Source organism: Tenrec ecaudatus, chromosome 17 (genome assembly GCF_050624435.1).
Source record: "Tenrec ecaudatus isolate mTenEca1 chromosome 17, mTenEca1.hap1, whole genome shotgun sequence".
In the NCBI taxonomy this organism is placed as follows: domain Eukaryota; kingdom Metazoa; phylum Chordata; class Mammalia; order Afrosoricida; family Tenrecidae; genus Tenrec; species Tenrec ecaudatus.
The window spans coordinates 35,946,086-35,969,944 of record NC_134546.1 but is presented as its reverse complement, the minus strand read 5'-3'; the positions used below and the strand labels follow the sequence as shown (position 1 = coordinate 35,969,944).

The window sequence follows — 23,859 nt, the reverse complement described above, 5'->3', positions numbered from 1 at the left end:
GATGAGTTCCATATTAACATATGCATTCTGCAGCAATTTCTTCTTCCTTTGCTTGTTGCTGCTTACTGAATATTCAATAATGAACTCCTTAAAAATAAGTTAAAATTATAAATTGTCTCTCTCATCCACTATTGATGGGATTGGAAAATAGTATAAACGCTGTGGAAATGTAAAATTACCATATAACATAGAGATCCCACCCGTAGGTAGACACCCGAAGGTCTCCAGGCAGAGACATCCATCCCTGCACACCAGGTCAACTACAGCATCATTCAAAGCAGGCGAAGGATGGAAAGTCCAAGTATCCATCAACAGTTAGCTGAAGACACTTGGTATTATCTTTATGGAAATTTATCACACTAGGCAGAGATAAAACAATTGAATAGAAACATCCTGATCTATCAGAAGAACTTCCCAATGTAAGGCCTTGACAGCTCCTAGCCAGAGATCAGGGTCCTCTGAGCAAAGTATAAGCCAAAGAAAGATCTGTCCCTGCCCCCAGGGGCAGCCTGAGCAGTTCCTACTGACAAAAATAAGTGGCGGGCTGGGGAGCAGGAAGAGATTAAATGGCGTCCTTTTCTATAAAGCCAGTTGTTGGAAAATCGACAATGACTCACTGCAACCCTCCGTGTGCCTGAGCAGGACTCTGACTGTTTCGGAAGCAGAAACTCAGGAGGTACGAGGTGCTCCTGGTCTCAAACCTCCAGGCTTCTGGTTAACAACTAAGCACTCTGACCGCCTGCCCCAGAGTCTCCTCCCTTTCCAAGCTGTTGTCCTCTGTGCCACTGAGTGGACTCTGACTCATAGCAATCCTAGAGGACAGAGCAGAACTGCTCCCTCGGGTTTCAGAGACTGTCGATCTGGACTGGAGCAGGCCGCCTCATCTTTCTCCTGCAGAGGAGCGGGTGTGTTTGAACCACCAAGCTTGTGGTTAGCAGCCCTTTGACGATCCCTCTAAGCCACCAGGGATGCTTTCCTTTTTCAGAGACCTCTTAAACGATAGAGGGCTGAAAGGGCTCGGCAGCCAGGTAACTTGGAAATCAGACCCCGGTTTCCAGAGACCCTTTCTCGACTGCTGGCCAACACTGACTGTCTTCTAGCCCTGAAGCTGAGGAGCCGCCAGGCCACTGAGTTGTGTGAGCAGCTGATAGAGGGCCTCTGTGTAGAAAGGCTCCTTCTCCAGAACTCTTAAGGGCCATTAAAGCCATGAAGTCCAGAACGAAAAATTCCACTTCTTGATTTGAAGTTTAGAGAAGAAATTATGTGAAAAAGACTCACATGAGCTTTTGTGAATCTATTACCATGAACTTGGGAAAGGCAGATGGGCATGAAAATGGGTTTTAGAGGAATATATTGCAGTTTTGAAAAATTCTCATCTCTTAAAAAAATCACTAAAATGTGTTTGCTGTTGATATCTGAACTACGGATGTTTATGGAGCTAGTAATTTTGCTATGTCCCTCAATTCACAATTTGATGAAGGGAAATCTTTAGAGTTCTTCTGAAAGGTTAAGCTCCTGAAAACAGTCTCAAAGTTTCCGATGAAAACATACTTCGACTTTGGGGCCAATTACTCATGAGTCAGAAACACAGAGTTCTCCTGTATCTCAACATATTCTGTTTTTCCTTTTCTTTTTAATTTCAGAGTCTTAATGAACAACTCTCTCTGATGAACACAGGAAGTAACCCACAGTTTAACTGTACATGATCTAATGATTAAGCATTTGGACTAGATCAATCTATGAAAACTTACAGGATAAATGTGTTCGGATTGCTCTTTCATACACTTAAGTTGATCTCACTTCTTCTCATGTGATAGCTCAGAAAGAGATTTTTGTTTAGGAATTCTTTCCCCTTACAGATACGAATGTAAAAAAAAAACAAAAAAAATAACAGATACGAATGTATACTTTCCCCTAATAGATACGAATGTATACTTTCCCCTAATAGATGCTAATCTTTCCCCAAACAGATACGAATGTATACTTTCCCCTAATAGATACGAATGTATACTTTCCCCTAATAGGTACTAGTGCTGCAGTGTTTTAGGCTTCAGACCACTAAACCCAAGGTCAGTGGTTTGAACCCACTCAGAAGAAATATGAGGCAGTCTGCTCTGCACAGACTTACAGAAATCCTGAAGAGTAGTTTCCCCTGTCCTTCAGGGTTGGAATTCACTCACTCAATGGCATTTGGTTTTAATGTACACGTGTTCTCTCTTTATCCCGAGTAGTTTCTAGTCTTCCTGGGGAAAGACACTAAACAAGTGAAAACAGGATTATGAACAACTAAGACCTTGAAACTGAAACACAATTTCAAGGTGCATTTATAAAAATGCTAACAATTTAGATTCCGAGCAGCCTGTTTCCACAATATTCAATAGCGCAAGACCATCTTTGAAGCAGATTTGCCAGGAGACAGGAGGTAACTCATACAATGATTTTAATGTGAGGGTGGGAAAAAGCCACATTGATAGTATCAACATAATGTAGAAAAGAAATCAAATAAATCAATTTACAAAGGAATCTTGCGCCAGCATTTCAAGACACCACAAATGAGAGACTAAAATATGTTCACAGCTTGGGGTGGCTCCCTATCTGCTGAATTGTATTGGAGGTTTAACAGTCTGAGGTGAACACCTGGATATGCTTCCTGATTAATCGGGCGATAGGGAGGAAAATGTCAACCAGAGTCAGCATCCCTGCACCCACTATGGGCACAGCAACATCACGTAGGACAACACTCACTGTGTTATGCCCTTTGGCTCTTCTCCCATATGTGTACTCCAGAGCCAAGGTTGGTTTGGGTGGCTCATCCCTGTACAACAAAGAAAGATGGCGTTACCTTCTGGACTGGTATCAGTGTTTGTGCCTTATTAGCTTACTTTCTGCTCCCTCTTAAACACTCCTCTCCTCTAGTGAAGACGTGAACTTGAGTCACAGCAATAAAGAACATGGTACAATTTCCACAATGAGGATCAACTCCAAAAATACATCCAGGAGCAATTTAAAGATGACACTGATCAATTAATCAGAGCGTATTGATGGAGAAAACCGTTTAAACAGCCGAGGAGCACCGTCCAAAAGCACACACGTACTGTGGTGAGCTAATGGTGAAGCATATTGTTCCCCAGGACTGGGAAATCTTGTATATATATTTGTTCTCTTTTCTTTTTGAAATCTTGTATATTTTTGACTTGTGGTTGGTTCCATCGTTAAAGGAGTGCTAACAGAGGCCATGCTAAGGACTCCCTGAGAATTAACTATAATATTTGGGTCTCAAAAGTATTTTCCTTACATTTGTTTCTTGGGATCTAGCTTGCCCTGTAAAACCAGAATAAGCAAAAACATAGTCTTAAAGGTTAATGTAACACTTACCTGTCAAGACACCTTAGAATAATCGTAGTTTTTCCCTAGAAATTCAAAAAGAAAAAATGTCACCCATATGTAAATTTTTTATTACTGTTCATAATTGTGGCCCCAAACAGCTTTTTAATCGCTTGAATGACAAGTTACCTGGAAATGGGAAACTAGAACTTTCAGAATTGCTCTTCCATCCGGTACATGGGAAAAGTTAACTGTCAACTCTCCATCACGGTGTAACCACACTGCCTTTATTATAATTATAAAGCCCCGCAGAAGACAAATACGAGCTCATTGTACCTCACTGTAGTGGCCAACTTGGCAGCTGTCGTAAATTTCCCTTCTCCGCGGCTCTGCTAATTACTGGTTAAGCTGATGAGTAGTGTCTTCTAAGATGTTTTCATTGCAATTGTTGAGGTGGAAATAAAGAAAAATGATAACATATACAGAAAGCAAGTTGCAAATGTGTGCCAAGGAAGCATCGCAGACACCTTTTGTTTGTTTGTTTGAATTCTAGAGGGTGTGTGTACCCCACCTCTGCTACAAACTCCTTAAGCCTCAGCCTAGACAAGGGGCTGTCTCGCTGGTTTGAATCTCACTCCTCTTCTTTTTAATAGTAAAACTCTAATTTGTGACCGGAATGAACTCTTAAAGGGAAACGGGAAAAAAATGAAAAAGATAGCAGCCGAAGCACTACAGGAGGAAACCTTTGGGCCTCGAGATCAGCACTTTGGAAAATGGCTTCTTTCCAGAGAGCCACAAAGGGGCTCCTGTAGCACAGTGGCCACACACGGACTTGCTAGCTTTAAGGTCAACAGTTTGAAAGCGCTCCACAGGAAAAAGACGAGGCTTTCTACTCCTGCCAAGAGTTCCAGTCTTGGAAACCTACAGAGGCAGCGTTGAGACGCCAAGATTACACTTATAAATTCATTTTCAATCACGATGGAGGCGGTTAGCTTTCTCACAAGCAGTCTCGGCTATGCTGTCGCCATCACGTTGTTTCTGATCTATCCAAATTCACAGGACCTCCCTTCAACCTCTTTGACGGTCTGGGTTCGCTTTAATCTCGTTTTGTTTGTTTCAAAGTTATTGATAGTCACAGTACATGACGGCCCCTTACGGACCCACAGTGCTACGGGGCGGGGGCTGGGGGGCGAGCAGCAGCAGAGACAAAGTGCAGGAATTGTGCCCGGGCTGACTCCCCCACACCAGGACATGACACGAAGGAAGCGCGACAGGGCAGCAAGGGGAGCAGAGCAACAACATCCCCGAGGAATTCTGAGAACAGACTTCCGACTCGGGGCGGGGGTCAGGCTGGGCACTGCATCAGACCCGATCAGAAAACATTCCTAAGGGTCAGCAGACAGACCTGGAACTATTCACAGGCTAGTTTTCTTCTTTTTCCCCATGTCTACCTATTTAAGATAGGCAGGATAGCAACCATCTGAGGAGAAAACAACAGGACCAACATTCCTGGGAGGACATGGGAAAGGAGGAGGTGAGGGAAAAGGATGGGGAGACAATAACCCAGGGACAAGGGAACAATAAGAGATCTAAAATCGTTGGCAGGGAGGGTGTAGAAGGCCTGGTGGGGTTCGATCAAGTGCAATGTAGCCGAGAGGAAGTAGAGAGGGCGGAATGCAGGTTGAACATGATAGTGGGACAGGAGGAAAGTAAAAGGAAATAGAGGAAAGAACTAGGAGTCAATAGACATTTATAGAGGTCTAAATACAGGCATGTACATATGTAAATATTTTAATATATAGTGATAGGGATATAAGTCTATGTACATATATTTATAGATTAAATATTATCCTAGCAGATGGACATCGGGCCTCTACTCAATTCCTCCTTCAACACCAGAACACTTTGTTCTAATAACCTGGCGCTCTGCGATGCTCACCTTTCCAACATGATCGCTGAAAGCAAATAAGTGTATAAGCTAATGTGGTGACGAAAGCCGATGGGGCCCAACTACTACAAGATATAGCATCTGTTTGTATGCACATATTACTATATCTGCAGGTCCGCCTAGACAAGATAGGCTGGACAAACAATGCGAGAAGAAAATAACGGGACCAATGGTCCCGGAGGGACATGAGAGTGTGGGAGGTAGGGGAAGGGAGGAGGTGTTGGCCAACACAGGGACAAGGGGAAAATGAGTGGTTCAAAACCAGTGGAGGGAGGGGATGGGAGGACTGTTAGGGAGTGACCAAGGGCAAGGTAACTGAGAAGAATTACTGAAACCAGAATGAAGGCTGAACATGGTAGTGGGACAGGAGGAAAGCCTAAGGAAATAGAGGAAAGGAGTAGGAAGCAAAGGGCATACAGAGAAGCCTAAATGCAAACATGTACATATGTAAATATATTTATGATTATGGGGGAAATAGACCTATGTGCATATATTTATAGGTTCAGTAGTAGGGTAGCAGGTGGACATTGGGCCTCCTCGCGCACACTCCCTCAATACAATAGCACCTTCTTCAGCTAAACAGTCATTCCATGATACCCACCTTCCTGACATGATCACTGAAGATAGATGTGTGCATAAGCAAATGTGGTGAAGAAAGCTGATGGTGGCCAGCTATCAAAAAGATATAGTGTCTGGTAAAACATATGTACAAATGTGTTTGATGCAATTGATGTATGTATTGTTATAAGAAGTATAAGAGCCCCCAATAAAATGATTAAAAAAGAATTTTAAAAAATGATTGATAGTGTTGATTTAGATATGTTGTATTCAGCCACCAAATCAGACAAGCAGTGATCTGATTCAATTTTGCAATGATCTCTTTCTTTAACAGGCGCAAATAAAGCGCAAAATATAAAGGTTTTAAGGTACTAACACAAGCAATGTATGTTGTCTGAGCGAGAGCAAGATGCACGATTCACTCTCAGCCCGCACAGGGCTTTTTGAGTCGGATTTTCAGTTTAACTATTGAGCAAAATAACGAACACCAAGCAGATTTTTTTGAACTTTGCTGTTTGAGTGGTGGAAAGTCCGAGCTAGGAGCCGTTCGACAAGTGAGGTATCACTGTGTATAAGTTAGTACAAATGAGTAAAGCGGAGTCAACAGGGTCGCTTTAGCACACTCAACAGCTAGTTAATGGACTGGCTAGTGGTTTGAGTCTTCTCAGAGGTGCCTAGGAAGAAAGGTCTGGTGATCTACTTCTCAAACATGGCCATTGAAAACCCTAGGGAGTACAGTTCTACTCTGATAAAACGAGGTATATATATATATATATATGTATATATATATATGTATACACACACACACACACACACACACACACACACACCCTTTTTAAAATTTAAAAGTTGGTTCTCCAGCCGTGTCTTCGGGTATTCCCATAGTAATAATTGCTTTGTCCTCAATGAGAAGCCTCAAAAGTCTACTGATCCCCAATACTTTCCCTTTCTCAATGAGCTGTTCCTATCTTCACTTCTCACCATTTGCATCTTAGAGACCATGATTTATCACTATAATCATCTCCCAAATGTTTCCTCTTTCTCTCGTTTTTGGTTTTATTGGCACTCAATCCACATATCGCACAATTCATAAGTTCACATCAAGAGTTGCACAATCATTACCACAATCCATGTTACAACACTTTCCGTGCCCCCCCACCCCATGGTTAAATCACTTTTGAATGAGTTGTATAATCACCATCAGTCCTAGTGCTCCTCCTCCCTCCCACATAGATTGTTTGTTCCCCCACCCCCTCACCCTCCCTATCTCCTAGCCCCACCCCTACCTCCCCCATAAGCCCTTGCAGCCGTTCTTATCTCTATGCCTCTACTCCTGTGGTTCACAGACTGGGAAACACAACAGAAACAATAAAGAACAGAAACAAAATAAAGTGGTAAGGATAAAATTATAAAAATACAAGTATTTGTATTTATACAAATACTGTTGTATACAAATGGTGTACAAATGCAAAGCAAAGACCACCGTGAATATTTAAAAAGCCAGGGAAGAAATTTTTGTCATGACACTAGCAAGAAATACTTGCACCTAGAAGAATTTCAGGGTGGGTCAAAAAAGGAGGCCAAATGACCAAGTATCAAGTTCGTTCCAGTATAATCACGATTACAAGGGCCCCTATCTGATAGTAAACCTGTTCAAGACCCTGGCCTGTGTCCAGAGGGGATCTGCCAGGGGCTTAATCTGACTCTTCAGAGGGGTTTGGGGCCCCCACTGTCCTCCAGAGCCTTCTACAAATTGGGTGTTCATAATTTAAGCCCTGATACTTTTCCCTTTGTCATTTTGGAATTTTGTTATTGTCATCTTTGGATTACACAAGCTCGTGAACTTCTTCCATGTGGACTTCGTTGATTCCTCACTTAGATGGCTGCTTGTTTGAATACAAGCCTTTCAGACCCCAGACCAGGTGTCCTCAAACTATGGCTCGTGGGACACATGTGGCGCGCTGAGGACATTTATCCAGCCTTCTGGGTGTTTCTGTCCTATTTGGGTTTTTTACTTCAAAATAAGATATGTGCAGTGTGCACAGGAATTTGTTCATAGTTTTTTTTTTAACTGTAGTCCAGCCCTCCAGCGGGTCTGAGGGACAGTGAACTGGTCCCCCTGTTTAAAAAGTTTGAGGACCCCTGCCCCAGACACTATTCCCATCGATAGCCATAGCTGGACACCATCCGCTTTCTTCACTACATTTTGCTGTAGCACCCTCATCATTTCATGAAGTGGAGTATCAGGCATGGCCATGTTATCAGAACTAATTGTTCTTGGATTGGGACTAGAGTTCTGGGGGGCACAGAATCTATCTGCTTGTCCCTGGGATATGCATGACTCAGGTTTACTTTGGCGTCATATTACGACATATTCAAAACCTCGAAAGACCAACTACCCGACCAACAGCAACAAACCAACTAGCAGACAACAAAAGACAAACAAAACAAGCAAACTACAGGCAGGAAAATAAAAACTCACAGAGGCAGAAAAGTAAAACACTGTCAATCATCGCCCTGGAGTATAAGGCAATTGCACTTGTAATGTCATCAATTTTTCCTATGGCACCTCACTCGGACACTGTAAAAGCTCACTGCTAGATCAGCTCATTCGCCTTTCTCCTCCATGCCTGCGCTCCTGTTGCTGGAGAAAATGCATACATACTGGGCAGATTGGTGTCATCTAACTTCTAAATCTCCATCATCAAAACCGAACGGCTTGGCAATTCTATTTGACATGTGTCTAGCACAGAGTCTCTTCCATTGGTGGTAAAGGCACATTCTTGACTGCGCTTTCATAAGCTGTTTGTTGTTGTTAAGTGCCATCGAGGAGGTTGCAACCCATAACGACCATATGGACCAACAGAACAAAACGTGCTTGGTTCAGTGCCGTCCTCACAATTGTTTCTCTGTTGCAGCCACATGTCAGTCCAGCTTGTCGAAGGTCTTCCTCTCTTTTCTACCCCTCTACTTTACCACACATGATGTCCTTCTCCAGAGGTGGGGCTCTCCTAAGAACATGTCCAAAATATGTGAGATGAAGTTTTGCCATCGTTGCTTCTAAGAAGCATTCTGGCGGTATTTCTTCCAGTCCAGGTTTGTTTGTTCTTTTGGCACCCATGGTACTTTCAAGATTTTCACCAGTACCGTGATTCAAATGCTCCGATTCTTGTCTGGTCTCCCTTACACAACGTCCAACAACCTCCACATGCATGTGAGGTGATGGAAAACACTATGACTTGGGTCGGATGCATCTGTGGTAATTACACAATCTCGGGTCAACTCGAGGACATCAGGAGTGAAGAGGTGGAGTCTAGCCTGTCAACTAGGCCACAGCCTGACTGATGCCTCCTTGTGGGCATGGCCTTCTCATGAGGATTCTGGGAATTTTCTCTTTCTTCAGGGAGGTGGGCTACACTCTCTGCTTCACCTTCCTATGGAAGAGCCACGTGGAGACCCATGCCAACGCTGAGATGCTTGCACTGCCAGCCTGTAATCTTCCTGCATTCGGTGTCACTGTAAGTGGCTGTGTGAGTCTCAGGAGGAATTTATGGACTAGTATCAGACCTATGACTAATATAAGATTTATGTACTTGATCTGGACTGGGCTGGGATATTTTCTCAATATACAATTGCTCTTTGGTATGAAGCGCTCTCTTACAAATATACGAGAGTCAATAAACTTTTTTCTCTAGTCAACCTGGCCTAACACAGCATCACCGTCCTCAAAGTAACACCTTTGTTTTTCAATACCTTAAAGTGGTTTGGTGCAGTGGATTTAAATGAATGAGTTAATTTACTGGAAATTTACTGAAAAATGGACATGAACGGGACATTAACTCACTCATTTAACATGTATATGCAAGGCAGCAAGGTAAAATGTCAGGAGTTGTACTATTTCCCACACGTTCTCCTTGCAATACTCACTAGACCCCTTCATCTAACTTCCTTCTCCTTGTTTACTTCTTGTTCTTCACGCTTTCAACATCCCTCTCTCTTCAGGAGACTCCGCAGTCCCCCAACTCTCAGGCTCAGCTAGGTGTTCCTCTGCCAGGTCAGCAGTTTGAAACCACGAGGTCCAGCCTCAGAAAGCCACAGGGCAGTTCCACCGGTCCTATAGGGTGGCTAGCAGTTGGCACCGACTCGATGGCTGAGAGTGTTTTGTTGTTGTTGGAAGGTCCTTTACAGAAGAGAATGTGTTTTTAAACACTCTTTCCCAGGTGTCCAGCAGGACGTCTGGCCCATGAAAAACCCCAACCCACTGCCACTGAGTCGATTCTGACTCCCAGCAACTCTATTTGGGGTAAATCTTTATGGAACAGAACAATCTCATCTCTCTCCCTCAGAGCAGATGGTGGGCTTGAATGACCCACCTCGCAGTTAGCAACTCAACACAACGGTGCCACGAGGGACACGGTCGCCAGCAGCAGACCGAGGGCTGTTCAGGACACTGACGCGGCCCAAGGAGGAGGGAGCCTTCCCGACACCTTGTATCAGCAGGCTCATGAGTGGAAACGACCCCCAGAAACGGAGGAGCAGCCCGAGCCCCAGCTCGAAATGAGCCATGATGCGGCGGGGCTGTCAGCGTCTTGGACCTGGCGAGCCTCCACCTGGCTCTGACTGTGTTATGAGCAGTTCCGCCTCCTTGGCAGACACTCTGTGGGACAAGAAATGTTGCACAAGGACGTGACGCATCTGTCCCATCTCCGAAGCATTTCTGTGTTCTTGGCTGAACAACACAGAACTTTACAGTGGGAGTGGGGAGCACTTTTGTCCTACCGATGGGTTGTCCGAAGGAAATGCTGGCGTTTCCTTGCGTTTTTCAGTCATACATACTGTGTTAGTCTGGGTAGACTAGAGAAACAAATCCATAGAAACTCATATGTATATAAGAGGGAGTTTTATATTAAAGGTACTTTAAGAAAGCATCCCAACCCAGTCCAGTCCAAGCCATTAAGTCCGACGTTAGCCATTATGTCCGACACCGATCTACAAAATCCTCCTCAAACTCGCAAAACACGCAGTGTTGTCAACTGCAGGAGGAAAACCAAATCAGTGATCATGTAAGCATCTCAGCGCTGGCAGTGGTCTCCACATGGCTGCTCCAGTACCCGGGGCTGCATTGGGGTAGGTCCATGCATCTTCTCCTCAGGTATGTCTTGCAGGAAGTGAGCCTTGCCAGCTGAAGCAGGGAAATGGCTAAGGCAGCTGCACCCTGGTCTGACCATCACAAAGCAAGAGACCCAAGAACTAGAAAGGTGAGGCTCACCGAGCCATTTATCTCTCGACCCTTCAATTAGTCCCACATGTGTTTATTGACCAGGTTGGCAAATAAACCTTAACTATCACAGATACCAAAACTATAACACAATTATTCTTTAGATGAGCCCCCTAAAAATAAAGTGAATGAGTTTAAAATATGAATAGTTAATGTATTGACTTGGTATATTTTTCATATATCTTGCTTCTTCTATAATTAATTAAGGTAGGTTACCTGAACACTTCCAAATTGTAAATACAAAGTTTAAATATTTAAACAAGTCTTATTTGCTAACATATTTTTTTCTAGACCAAAAATTACCTTCTAATGAACACTTTTTTAGAGTTTCTGCCTCCGGCTCAGTGAGTATTGACTGGAGTCTTCAGAGCTTGCAAGCAGCCATTAGATACAATTGGTCTCTATTTGCCGGGGGCAGCAGAGGAAAGAGGAGACCCAGGAATCAAGGGTAGAAGTGGACTGCAGGTGTAGGTGTCACCAGGAACAACTGCCTCCTTTGCCATGGATCATAACTGGACGGTGCCAGCTACTACTATTGAATGTCTTCATTAAGGGCTCAACAGATCAGAAGGGGGAGAAAATGTGGAAAAGTTTAAATTTATTACAGAACCCAGACTTACTGGACCCAATGAGGTTGGAGGAACCCCCAGATTTGCTGCTCTGAGAGTTTTCAAACCTTGAACCAAAACTATCCCCTGAAACCTTCTTCAAAATAACCCACAGCTCAATTGAATCAGTAATGGAGGTTCGTCTTGAGCACTGCAGTCTTTTTTTTGGGGGGGGGGTACTTGTACAACTCTTATCACAATCCATCTAACCATCCATTGTGTCTAGTACATTTGTACATTTGTTGTCATCATCATTCTCAAAACATTTGCTTTCTACTTGAGCCCTTGATATCAGCTCATTTCCCCCCTCCCTCTCCACTCTCCCCTCCTTCATGAACCCTTAATAATCTATAAATTATTATTTTGTCATATCTTACACTGTCCAATGTCTCCCTTCACTTACTCGTCTGTTGCCTATCCCCCAGGGAGGAGATTATATGTAGATCCTTGTAATTGGTTCCCTCTTTCTACCCCACCCTCCTGGTATCACTACTCTCACCATTGGTCCTGAAGGGATCATCTGTCCTGTATTCCCTGTGCTTCCAGTTCCTATCTGTACCAGTGTACATCCCCCAGTTCAGCTGGATTTGTAAGGCAGAATGGGGATCATGATAGTAGGGGGGAGGGGGTGAAGAGGAAGCATTTAAGAACTAGTGGAAAGTTGTATGTTTCATCATTGCTATACAGCACCCTGACTGGCTCGTCTCCTCCTCACAACCCTTCTGTAAGGGGATGTCCAGTTGCCTACAGATGGGTTTTGGGTCCCCAATCTGTACTCCCTCTGTATTCATATTGATATGATTTTTTGCTCTTTGATGCCTGATACCTGATCCCTTTGACACCTCATGATCGCATAGGCTCGTGTGCTTCTTCCATGTAGGCTTTGTTGCTTCTCAGCTAGATGGCCGCTTGTTTATCGCCAAGCTTTTAAGACCCCAGACACTATATCTTTTGGTTGCAGGGCACCATCAGCCTTCTTCACCACATCTGCTTATGCACCCATGTTGTCTTAAAGCAATCGTGTTGGGAAGGTGAGCATCATGGAAAGCCAGTTTAATAGAACAAAGTGTTCTTGCATTGAGGGAGTATTTGAGTAGAGGTCCAATGTCCATCTGCTACTTTAATACTAAACCTATAAATATATACACATAGATCTATTTCCCCGTCATCATATATAAATATATTTACATATGTACATGCCTGCATTTAGACTTCTATAAATGCTGTTTGCCTCCTGGTTCTTTCCTCTATTTCCTTTTACTTTCCTCTTGTCCCACTATCATACTCAGCCTTCATTTGGGTTTCAGTAATTCCTCTTGATTACACTGACTTTGATCAAGCCCTGCCAGGCTTCTTACACCCTCCTCACCACCGATTTTGGATCACTTGTTGTTCCCTTGTCCCTGAGGTTGTTAATATCACCTCCTTTCCTCCACCTCTCTCTCTCCCATGTCCCCCCAGAACTATTGGTCTGTTGTTTTCTTTCCCAGATTATTTATCCCACCTATCTTATCTAGAAAGATCTGCAGAAATAATAATATGCATAAAAACAAGACAGAGCAAAACAAAGCAACAAGAGAAAACAACAACAAAAAACCAATGACCGAAAAAGAGAAAAGCCAGTAAATAGTTCAAGGTCTGTTTGTTGACCTTTAGGAGTGTTTTCCGGTCAAATGTGATGGGGTGCCACGCCCTGGCCCCAAAGTCTACTCTTGGTATTCCCTCGGGACTTCCTTGCTCTGCTCCTCTTGCTGTTCTGTTGCACGCCCTTACTGTTTTGCCTCAGTGTGGTGGGGTCAAATCAGGTGCAATTCCCACACTGTGTCCCCAGTGTTGTCCCCTGTACGGCTATGGGTCATGAGGGATGTGTCTCATAGTGGGGCCGGCCATATTGTCCTCTCTGTGCACTGGTTGCTCTGACCAGGGATATCGCCCTCAAGGCTTGGTGGGCCAGGATGTGCTCCCTCTCTCCTCCTCCCCCTTCCTTTGCTCCCGCGGAGCACAGCAGTCTTTCACATAAATACCTCTAAGAGACCAGAGTGGCGACCAACAACTCCCTCAGCAAAGCGACTGCTGCAGAGCTGACTCTGGCTCGTAGCGACCCTACAGAACAGAGTAGACCGGCTCCATAGACTTTCCCAGGCAGTAAGTCTTTAAGGAAGAGACTGACTAATCTCTCTCCTGGAGAGCTGTTGGTGTGTTTGAATCACCAGCCTGTGAGTAGCAATACAAGCCTAACCCACCGTACCACCAGGGGTCTTTAAATTGACAACCAAAAAACCCCCAAAACCAAGCTCACGGCCATCGAGTAAATGGTGACTTATCGCAACCCTCTAGGACAGAGAAGAACGGCCCTGAGAGTTTCTGACACTGTAACCAGGGGGGTAGAAAGTTCAGTCTTTCTCCTGAGGAACAGCTGGTGGTTTCGAACTTCTGACCTTGTGGTTAGCAGCCCAGCTCATATTCACTACACCACCAGGGCTCCTAAATGGACAATAGTAGCTCCACATCACCCATCCCTGCTGTGATTGGCTGCCGCCCACCTGAGGGCGTGCACATCCGGACTACTCCCTGGATTTTCCAAGGCTGGGACCTCTCAGAAGCAGATCCCAGGCCTGTCTCTGGAAGCAGCGATGAGTGTGTTTGAACTGCCGAGCTTTCAGTGAGAAGTTGAGGGCTGATACCATTTGTGCCACCCAACTTCTCCTGTGCCACTGTCCTCGTGGTCGTTGCGTGCCACCGAGTCCATGCGAGTGCGTAGCGACTGGATAAGACAGCGAGCGGGGAGCTGCCCCCGAGGGCTTGCCAGGTTGTTACCCCTCGATCAGTTGCATTCAAACCACCAGTCTTTCCCTTAGCAGCTGAGCGCGTAACCACTGTACCACCAGGCAAGGCTCTGCCGTTTGCCATTTGGGAAGGGAAGATGGAAACAGTAACAGTGCACACATCTGTCAGAATGCCCACAGCCCACCTAGCTAACAATATCGCTGTTGGAAAGGCTGTGGGGCAACAGGTGTCCTCACACACCGCTGCGGGCGACAAAGAAATGGCACGGGCACTTCAAAAAACAGCCCGGGGGCTTCGTACAAGGCTACCTACAGCTCGCTCCCATGGAGCCCTGGTGGTTTTGAACTGCTGACTTGGCAGTTAGCAACCCAAAATATGTAACCTGCTATGCCACCTGACTTGCCATGTGACCCATTAACTGTGCTCTTTTACGGACCCAGCCGACCTGGAAACATACACCCACCCAAACATCTGAGACACAGTTTTTTGGGGGGGCAATTTTAGTCATAAGCAGCAAAATAAACCTGAAAGCCACCAATATACCCTTCAGTAGATAGCTGATAAGCCAACTGTGGCACATCCACACAATGGAATTTTATTCAGCGATTCAAACAGAAATGAGCAATAAAGCCACACGCATAAAACATATGGACGAATCTTAAGTGCATGTTGCTAAGTGAAAGATTGAAGAGGCTAGATAATGTCTGGTTCCAACCATCTGACATTCTGCATAAGGCAAAACCATCGAGAAAGTGACGAGATGAATGGTTGCTGGAGGTAATTGGATAGGTGAAGCCGAAGGGCAGGGGAGTGAAACTATGCTGTGTGATATTATAATGGTGGGTTTGTGACACTCAGCATTTGTCAAGGCCCACAGAACTTACTTTACAGCACAAAGAGGGAACCTTAATGGATGTAAATTAAAACCGGAGAAGCTGAGAGGTCAGGACATCCCAGGATGGCATGTAGAATATGACAAAACACTGTCAGGCTGGTGAAAGCCCCGAACGGACTACAGCTTGGGAAAAAGATTGTTGAGCAGCATAAAGGTTCTTAAAATCATGTTTGGTCCTGCTGGTTGTGTCAGACTGAGGTTTTCTAGTAACTAGGAAGGACGGAAGGGAGCTCCCCCACAGCTGTGGATATTCCATCCTGGCTATACCACCATGGCGGGGAAGCACTGTAGACATAGTATTTGGGGAGCTGCTGGACCTAATTTACCGTAAAAATGTCTCCGTGCCCAAGCATACACAATTTGGCGTACATTTCTAGAAAGTTCGTGGACCCCAAGGAATGCCTCCAGGTGCCTCAGTGTAAGTAAGCATTCCTGTTGTAGAGACTAGAGCATCTCCAATACTCCTTCCGCTTCTGTGCTCTATCTAGTTAAGCTATGTGCATCGTTTCCTATCTGCTTCAGGTTAAAGTGGTACAAAGGACCTTAGATTAGCTGAGACAACGTGACTGCCCTGGACACTCAGACCAGAAATAAGTGGCCCTTCCTGCAGGCTACTGTGCTCCAAGCACTTTCCTTCCTGGTACAGTTGGCGCGAGCGGCACTCAGGTTGGATGAAGTCCCCACTCATCCCTTTAGAGGGCGCCCTCATACAGGTGACGCTCGACCAGCTCCTAAACTGGCACGCCAGAGAACCGTCATCTGACTGAAGAGTGGAAGTGTGCAGGGGTTTAGAAAAGTAGTCAAGTAAATGACATCACTGGTTAAGTCATCACAGTAATTGGCGGGGTGAGGGGAGGGGGGGAGGCATTACCCCATTTTTGCTGCCAATGAAGAACACAGATTTCTCTCCCATTTCCAAGCCATCACCTTCGTTTCCATCACTTCCTTTTTTCTCCACTTCAGCTTTTGCAACTTCCCAGAGCGTTTCACTACAGCGGGCAGAAAAACAAAATTCAGAGGAAGAAAAGGGTTCCTTTCAAATGCTCCTAGCGCAGAGTTGTATTCTAGCCAAATTTACAAAGCAAGTCAACATCATTTTTCTGGAAGATAGTAACTTGGAGCAGCTGACGGCCAAGCACGGTCACCAGTCATCACCTCGTGAGGCTTTCCCTTGTACTAGGTTCATCCTAGAACGCCGAGCATGATGGGAAGAGCGTGGGTCATCAGGCTTACAGGCTCAATGACAGGCCCTCCGGTAGACAGGAGGCAGGCGCCATTGACTTCTGTAAGAGTGCGACCTGAAAGCCACCAGTCAAACAGGAAAACGAAGACTGTCCAACAGAGGTGCCATCTGGAACCGGTACTGTTTGTTGCTGCTGCTCATGAAATATTTTTGCCTCAAGAGCCTCCCATTTTCCATAAAAGTACAAATGTGAGAGAAAAGAAAACCAGCAAAAACATCAAATATTTTGAAGATTTTTTTAGCCTCTTTCAAAAATTAATGTCATTATTTGATTTTGAAAACTTTATTATTAATTGGAGTTAATACATATATGGTAGTTCGAGTCTTTTTACACGTCTAACTTTATGCAAATAGGATTCAACTATCCTTTTAAAAAATTGTGACACCCCAGTGAAAACTGAAACATCTCAAATTAAAAGACATAAAACACACACAAATAAAACCCAGAGGCATGACTCACTCAAGGTTGAGTCTGCTACTATTTAGGTAAGTGAATTGAGAGGCAAATTATGTGACCTCCCTGGCCCCCTCATTTCTTTATTAATTCAACAAACAGGGTAAGTCAAAATGTATCACTACAAAATGATGCTGTTGTTGTTAGGTGCTGGGGAGTCTTTCCCAGTCATCGTGAGTGCCCCTGTGCACAGCAGAACAAACACTGCCCGCTCCTGCACCACCCTCACAACGGATCCCTTGGTGGAGTCCACTGTTGCAGCCACTGTATCAAACCGCCTCCTTCGGGGTCTCCCCGGGGACTGGTCTCGCCTGACAGGTCCAAAGGACTTGAGACAAAAGTCTGTCTCGCCAACAAAATGAAGAAATCTTTATCAAACAAAATCATCACAAAGTGAAGCTGTTGGTTCTCACAGATCCTCCATCTGGTCTAGAAGATCTCTAGATCGCCTCTTCACTCTTGCCCAGAGAACTCTGGGCTCCAATTTGCATCGCACCCAAAGGACCGCTTTGGAGAGCAACTGTTCTGAGAATGATGAGGGCGACGAATGTACAAATGTGCTTGACACAATTGATGTATGTACGGATTGTGATAATAATCGTATGAGCCCCTAATAACATGATTTTTAAAAGACAGTTTTGGCCTCTTTGAGGGACTCTGGTCTGGAGAAGCAAAGGAAGCCCGAAGAAACTCGTACAACTCTTCTCACAATCCATCCATCGTGTCAAGCACATTTGTACATTTGTCACCATCATCGTCCTCAAAACATTTGCTTTCTACTTGAGTCCTTGGTATTAGCTCATTTTTCCCCTCCCTCATGAACCCTTGATAATTTATAAATTATTATTATTTTGTCGTGTCTTACACTGTCCGATGTCTCCCTTCACCCACTTTTCTGTTGTCCCTTAGGAGGTGATTATATGCAGATTCTTGTGATCAGTTCCCCCTTTCTATCCCTCCCTTTCTCTTCCCCTCCTGGTATTACTACTCTCATTATTGGTCCCAAGGGGTTTATCTGTCCTGGATTCCCTGTGTTTCTAGTTCTTTTCTGTACCAGTGTACATGCTCTGGTCTAGCCAGATTTGTAAGGTAGAATTGGGATCATGATAGTGGGATGGAGGAAGCATTAAAAAACTAGAGGAAAGTTGTATGTTTCATCGTTGCTATACGGCACTCTGACTGGCTCGTCTCCTCCCCACGACCCTTCTGTAAATGGATGTCCAGTTGCCTACAGATGGGCTTTGGGTCCCCACTCAGCCTTCCCCCAAGATGAGGCATTCTTGTAACGATTTACACAGTCTTGGAAACCTACTCTGTTCTGCAGGGACGGCTCCTCTGAGTGAGACTCAATGGTAGCGTGGTTTATCTGGGTTATATCTTCAAGGCTGTGTGCTAGTCAACACATGCAATTCTTGTTTCCTCCCTCGAACATGTTGACCAACAAGAATACCAAATTTATAGCGCTGTCATGATTGTGAAAAGACGATAATCCAGCTAGCTCTAACACTGGGCAATGCAATGAGCTAAAAGGTATTGAGCGCTATGATAATGATTATCCACGGCCTGGGAAAGAAGAAAGCGACTATAAAAGGCTAGCCAAGGCATCTGGTTGGCAGATAGAAGTCTCTCCTGCAGGAGTCCCTGTCTTTCAGCGGAAAATGTCAGCCACCGCTGACACTGCTTCCCGATGAACTTCTCCGTCCCTCTTCCTGAGGCCCTTGTCAACTGTCCTCAGAAAATTTAGATACTATTTCGAGATTCATAGGATTGACAACATGGTACTGATGAGCTAAAATAAAATGTACCGGAGGGGAGCTTGGGGGGGGGGGCGGGAACACACTCCAAAAATTTGGTGGAAAATGGAATTATATGATCGTGGAATTTCCCCCAGAACTTTCCGAAGCTCCTTCGAATTTGATAAGTCATAAAAATCCTTTCTCCGCCAACATTTAAACGGTTATCTGGCACATTCCACTGTGCTCTGCCAGGGACCACCTACGGCTCTCCCGAAGGCTTCGCAGGGACCGGTAGCCCCTGGAAGGTTTAACTTGGGGGGGGGCGGGTCACCACTGCACCCCCCACCCACCCAACCACAGTCCCTTGCCCCCAAGGTAACTTTTCTCACATCAGAGAGTAAATCAATGGCATGATCTTTGGCTTTTCTACCGAGAGAACTAATTGGTAGTTTGCAGCAGACTCAGTCCGCACGCTCATCGAGGCCCAGCACCATCTGGGCCCAGGGTGCGGGCGGCCCCACTCGGATCTCTTAACACTGGTCGGTCCCACGGGGACTACCCTTCCCCCAAGTCCCCCATCGGCTTCTCCCGCCCTTGCCCCTCGCAGGACGGGGTAGGGAAGTGGGGGGGCCTCTCGAGTGGATCGTAAGCGGGTGCGGGCAGAGCTGGACGCGGCAGTACCTGGGCATCGCGCTTCGGAGCCCTTGGGGGTGGGGTCTGCGTGGGCACCCAGCCTAGAACCCAGCGCAGACAGCTGCGGCGGCGACCTCCGCGAAGTGCCCCTCAGCGCAGGCCTCCGGGTTGCTGTGGGAACGACGTCGCGTCTCAGATTGGACGCAGACAAGGAGGCATCATGGGAAATGTAGTTCTCAGCTTTTGTAGTCAAGCGTCTCGGAGGCCACGGGGAAAATAGGTATCTAAACCTAAGGTGACCAGATTTTAACATTGGTAAAGCAGGACATTAAAAAATTATGTATAGTATTATTTTATTCTTTGGCACATTTCTCATTTGTGTGCATTTTTTAGTAGATTGCTGTCGTTGTTTAAAAGGTCATGACATTTTTCACAAGAGCTTGTTAAATTATATTTCACACATAAAATGGCTTTCAGAGTCTCAACACTTAATTGTGATTTTTCTGATGTCCACACTTTATTTACCTTAATTTGCTACTTTGATTACTGAAATTTTGTCACCTTCAATAAGTTTTACAGCATTTTGAAAAAGAGCTGCTTCATTGTGTACAAACTCTAACCAACTTTTTAAACATTCTTTTTCAAAAAAATCTTCTGAAATTTTAGGACATTTATCCTGTGATAGAAAGTAGGATTTCCAAGGATCCTATATTTTCAAAATTCTTTCGACAGCTGGCAAAGAGCTAAGCAGTGCGTTTTACTGTATCCAAGTATTTTCTGATATTCAGCTCCCGCAGTTTCACAAAATACTTTAAGCATTTCAACGCAGACAGTGTATATATAGAAATAAGAATATATTTTAATAACAATATTTTCCACATCTACGGGCAACAAATCAGCAGCTGTTTGAATGGTGTTATGTATTGAGTGCGCTGCAAAACCAACACCAATAATGTTTTGATTAAGGTTTTTGTTTAATTTATTAAAAATATTATTTGTACTTCTTCTCCAAAATTTGCATTTGTGTTGTCTGCACAATATGCAATCATTTTATGTTTTAAATTGTTTTTTCCAAAATATTAATAATGGAACTGATAATTATTTCAGAAGTTTCACTGGGCACAGAAATGAAATCTAAAATTCTAATTTTTATTCCAGTTTCCAAATCAAAATATTTAATAATAGTTGAAAATAACTTCATATCCTTATGATTAGATGCATCAGAATATATGAATATAAAGTTAATTTTTTCTAGATTTTTGTTTAATTCTGAAATGCATATGGGGAAAGCACATTACACACAATTGCCTTGGAGTTTGTTCTAGCACAGGCAAATTTTTGTTGATTAGCTTTTTGACAACTTGTGATGTACAGTCCATATATCTGAAGGAATGATTGTGATTAATAGCATGAAAAGACATAAGTCCTTCTGCTAATGCTAATTTATTTTCTTCATCTCTATAAGTTGCTTTCCGAAAAAAATTCCTGTATTTTAGAGGAAGATGCAGCAATGTTTAAATATCTTTTATAGTTCTGTGTCTCCAAGTGCTTTGAAATATCATTCTTCCCACCGTGCGAAATAGAAAATTCACCATTACATTTCTCACATTTTCCCATGTAATGTCTTTTGGTTTTTTTTAATAAACGGAAATTCGCTTCTTAGATCATCATTGAATTTGCATCCTCTTTTCTTACTCATTATGCTTAAAAATATTTTAAAATTTTAAATTATATTATAAATTTTATATACATATTGCTTAAAAACATAGCAAGTAGGTACATAACTACATGAACATATTTTATTGTTAGTTTATAAAGTAAATTAATTAGATTATTATAAAGTAACTATATATTGAAATTATTTTAATCCTATATTTCTTTCTAAATAATAATACTAACTTGTAATATTTTTTCTCTGTATTTGCCTTAACGTAAGTCGTGTCACTTTCAAGGCTGGCACTAGACTTTTTGCCTCCACTATAAAATATAAATAATACGAGTACTGCCTGCTAAACTCAAGAAAATGTATGTATTTATGAAATAAATTACTTACCTAAATGATCTGAGTAGCTGATTTGTTGACATCACTTGTTTAACTAGCACTAGCACGCGTAGTACGATGTGGATCATCTGAGAGACGGTTACAAAACGTTTTCGTCGTTGCCAGTGCCAAAAAATGCCATTGTTCATTAAGTCTAAACAATGGTGGTCGAATTCTCACAACTGATCAACAATGCAAACTTTGATAAGCAGTTCTCGATAATTAGTTCTCAACAATTGTTTGTTATAATTAAAGCTTAACATTATAAAATTAACAAAAATAATATAAAACTCATATCCTGGCGAAATAGCCACATGGCAGTCGAAAACCATGTATTCCCTTCCCGTTGTCCGCAGTTCTCTAGCTTGTCGTGCATTCTTTCCAAAAATCGGGACTCTTTTAAAATGCCGTGGACGCGGGACACATTGTTAAAAATCGGGACTGTCCGGCCAAAAGCGGGACGTAGGTCACCTTATCTTAGTTCCCGAATCTCTAAAGTAGAGGAAAATCACGAGTTTTAAGTGAGCAAAGATGGTTTCCAGTAAGATTGAGGCATCATCACCGACGAGCCGGCATCTATCTTGGGGTATGTAAACTTATGTGGGACACATGCCATTGGTAAATCTTTCATGGGAAAGATCTGAGCTGCAGAACTCTGGAAACAGTTGTAAGTTTAGAAGATCCGTAGCAATCAAGACCGCTGATATTTTTTGCTGCATGTCTGCTATGTACTAGACCCATGCTTTTTAATAGTGTAACCGATTAGACACCTTGGACTGGGACTTGAAGGAGGGAGCCTAGGTGAACATTACCCAGGAGGACCCTGGTCGCTAGTGTCGCCTCAGTTGATTTCACTGGGCAGGTGAACTTCCCTTACTTCCCCTACTCCTCCCCAGCCTTCAGACTTGGACCAAGAAAGTGACCTTTCTGAGTGAAGGAAATTGTTTTCAAGACAAGAGTAAACAGAGACTTAGCTGCTTCAATAGGAAGATCCAAGAAGACTCAAAAATGGTGGTGGGGAGGAAGCGATTTCATGCTGCTTGCTCGATAGAACGGTGCAGCTGAAAGGTGTGCTGGGGGCTACGTTGCAGAGGGGGCAGGTAAGGCTACTGGTGGAACATTGATGGCAGACTGGGCTACAATGGAGGATCTGAAGTCTTTTATTCTAGTGTGCGAAATACAAAAGATTTTTCTTCTTTTAAAAATCATTTTATTGGGGGCTCCTACAACTCTTATCACAATCATCCATCCATCCATTGTGTCAAGCACATTTGTACATTTGTTGCCATCATCATTTTCAAAACATTTTCTTTCGACTTGAGCCAAAAAACAATCCCCACCCCCACCCCCGCCCCATGGGTGTGTGCTGCGACTAGGCTTGAGTTTCCGTGTGATAATGTTTTACAGCTGTGTGTGCGTTGGGGCGGGTGGTATTCTGGAGTCTGGGGGGCCATATGGAGGCTATTAATAACAGTCTAGAGCATGACAGAGGTTTTATATTTTCCTTTTTGTGTTCCAAGTTACATAAGCTTACACAAAGTTGTACACAGACAAAAACAGCGGGTTAAATAAGCAAGCAGATGTAATAACAATGAAACCGTTTGGTAGAGGAAGGTAAGTCGAAAAAAAGTATTGCCACTAGGGGTTCCCATTCATAGTTGCCTGGGGTTTTCCCCAAGCAAAACGTGGTTACACGTGGCTCTATTTTCAATGGATGGCTGCAGACAGGTTCTTTCAGTAATGCACTTGTCTTAGCCTCTGGAGGGTGCCATGAAACTCTGCTTTTTAAGTCCAGTGAAATCAGTGGCTTCTGATGGGATCTGCTGGGCCAATTCAGTTCAAGGCAGAGGTCAGCTCAGAAGGTTATGGAGACTATTTGTGGGGCAGATTCCCAAGGGGTGATCTTGACAGATTTTCTCAAAGTACACAGAACCATCATGGAAGCATATCATGAAGTCGCTTTCACAAAAGGTAAAGTTCATTGGTGCCAAACAGGCCAGGGAAGCCGGGCTGAGATTTTCATTAATTAATTTTCTATCAGAATGCACCTGCACATGCTTTGAGGGGAGCTAGGGCTGTTTTACCAGAATTGTATTGGGGAACCTTACCCCATCCTTCCTGTACACCTGACCTGGCTTCTTCAACTTTAACTTTGCTCCTGCGTGTCAAAGACTGTTTAGAAAGAACATGATTTGAGTCCTTAGCCGATACCCAAATGCCATCTTGATATGGTCTAACTCAAAGAATGCAGATGTCCTCAGGGGAGGGTCAGAGATATGGACACACCACCTTTAGAAGTGCAGAGACCTAGATGGAGGACATGCCAACCAACAGTAGCTTCACATGTTGCTATG

General features: G+C 43.9%; 1 protein-coding gene across 2 annotated transcripts in view; it reads right to left on the bottom strand.

The window, feature by feature from the left end:
- Window positions 1–19,652, bottom strand: part of DYNC2LI1 (dynein cytoplasmic 2 light intermediate chain 1) — a 43,939-nt gene extending 24,287 nt beyond the window's left edge. For both annotated transcript variants that reach the window (XM_075535634.1, XM_075535633.1), the window contains exons 1-4: window positions 19,513–19,652; window positions 16,270–16,387; window positions 3,376–3,410; window positions 2,746–2,815 (exon numbers count right to left, since the gene is read on the bottom strand). In XM_075535634.1, the coding sequence (XP_075391749.1) occupies window positions 2,746–2,815; window positions 3,376–3,410; window positions 16,270–16,387; window positions 19,513–19,520 (231 nt within the window). In that variant the 5' untranslated portion in view covers window positions 19,521–19,652. The remainder of the gene's footprint in view (window positions 1–2,745; window positions 2,816–3,375; window positions 3,411–16,269; window positions 16,388–19,512) is intronic.
- Between the last annotated feature and the right edge of the window lie 4,207 nt (window positions 19,653–23,859).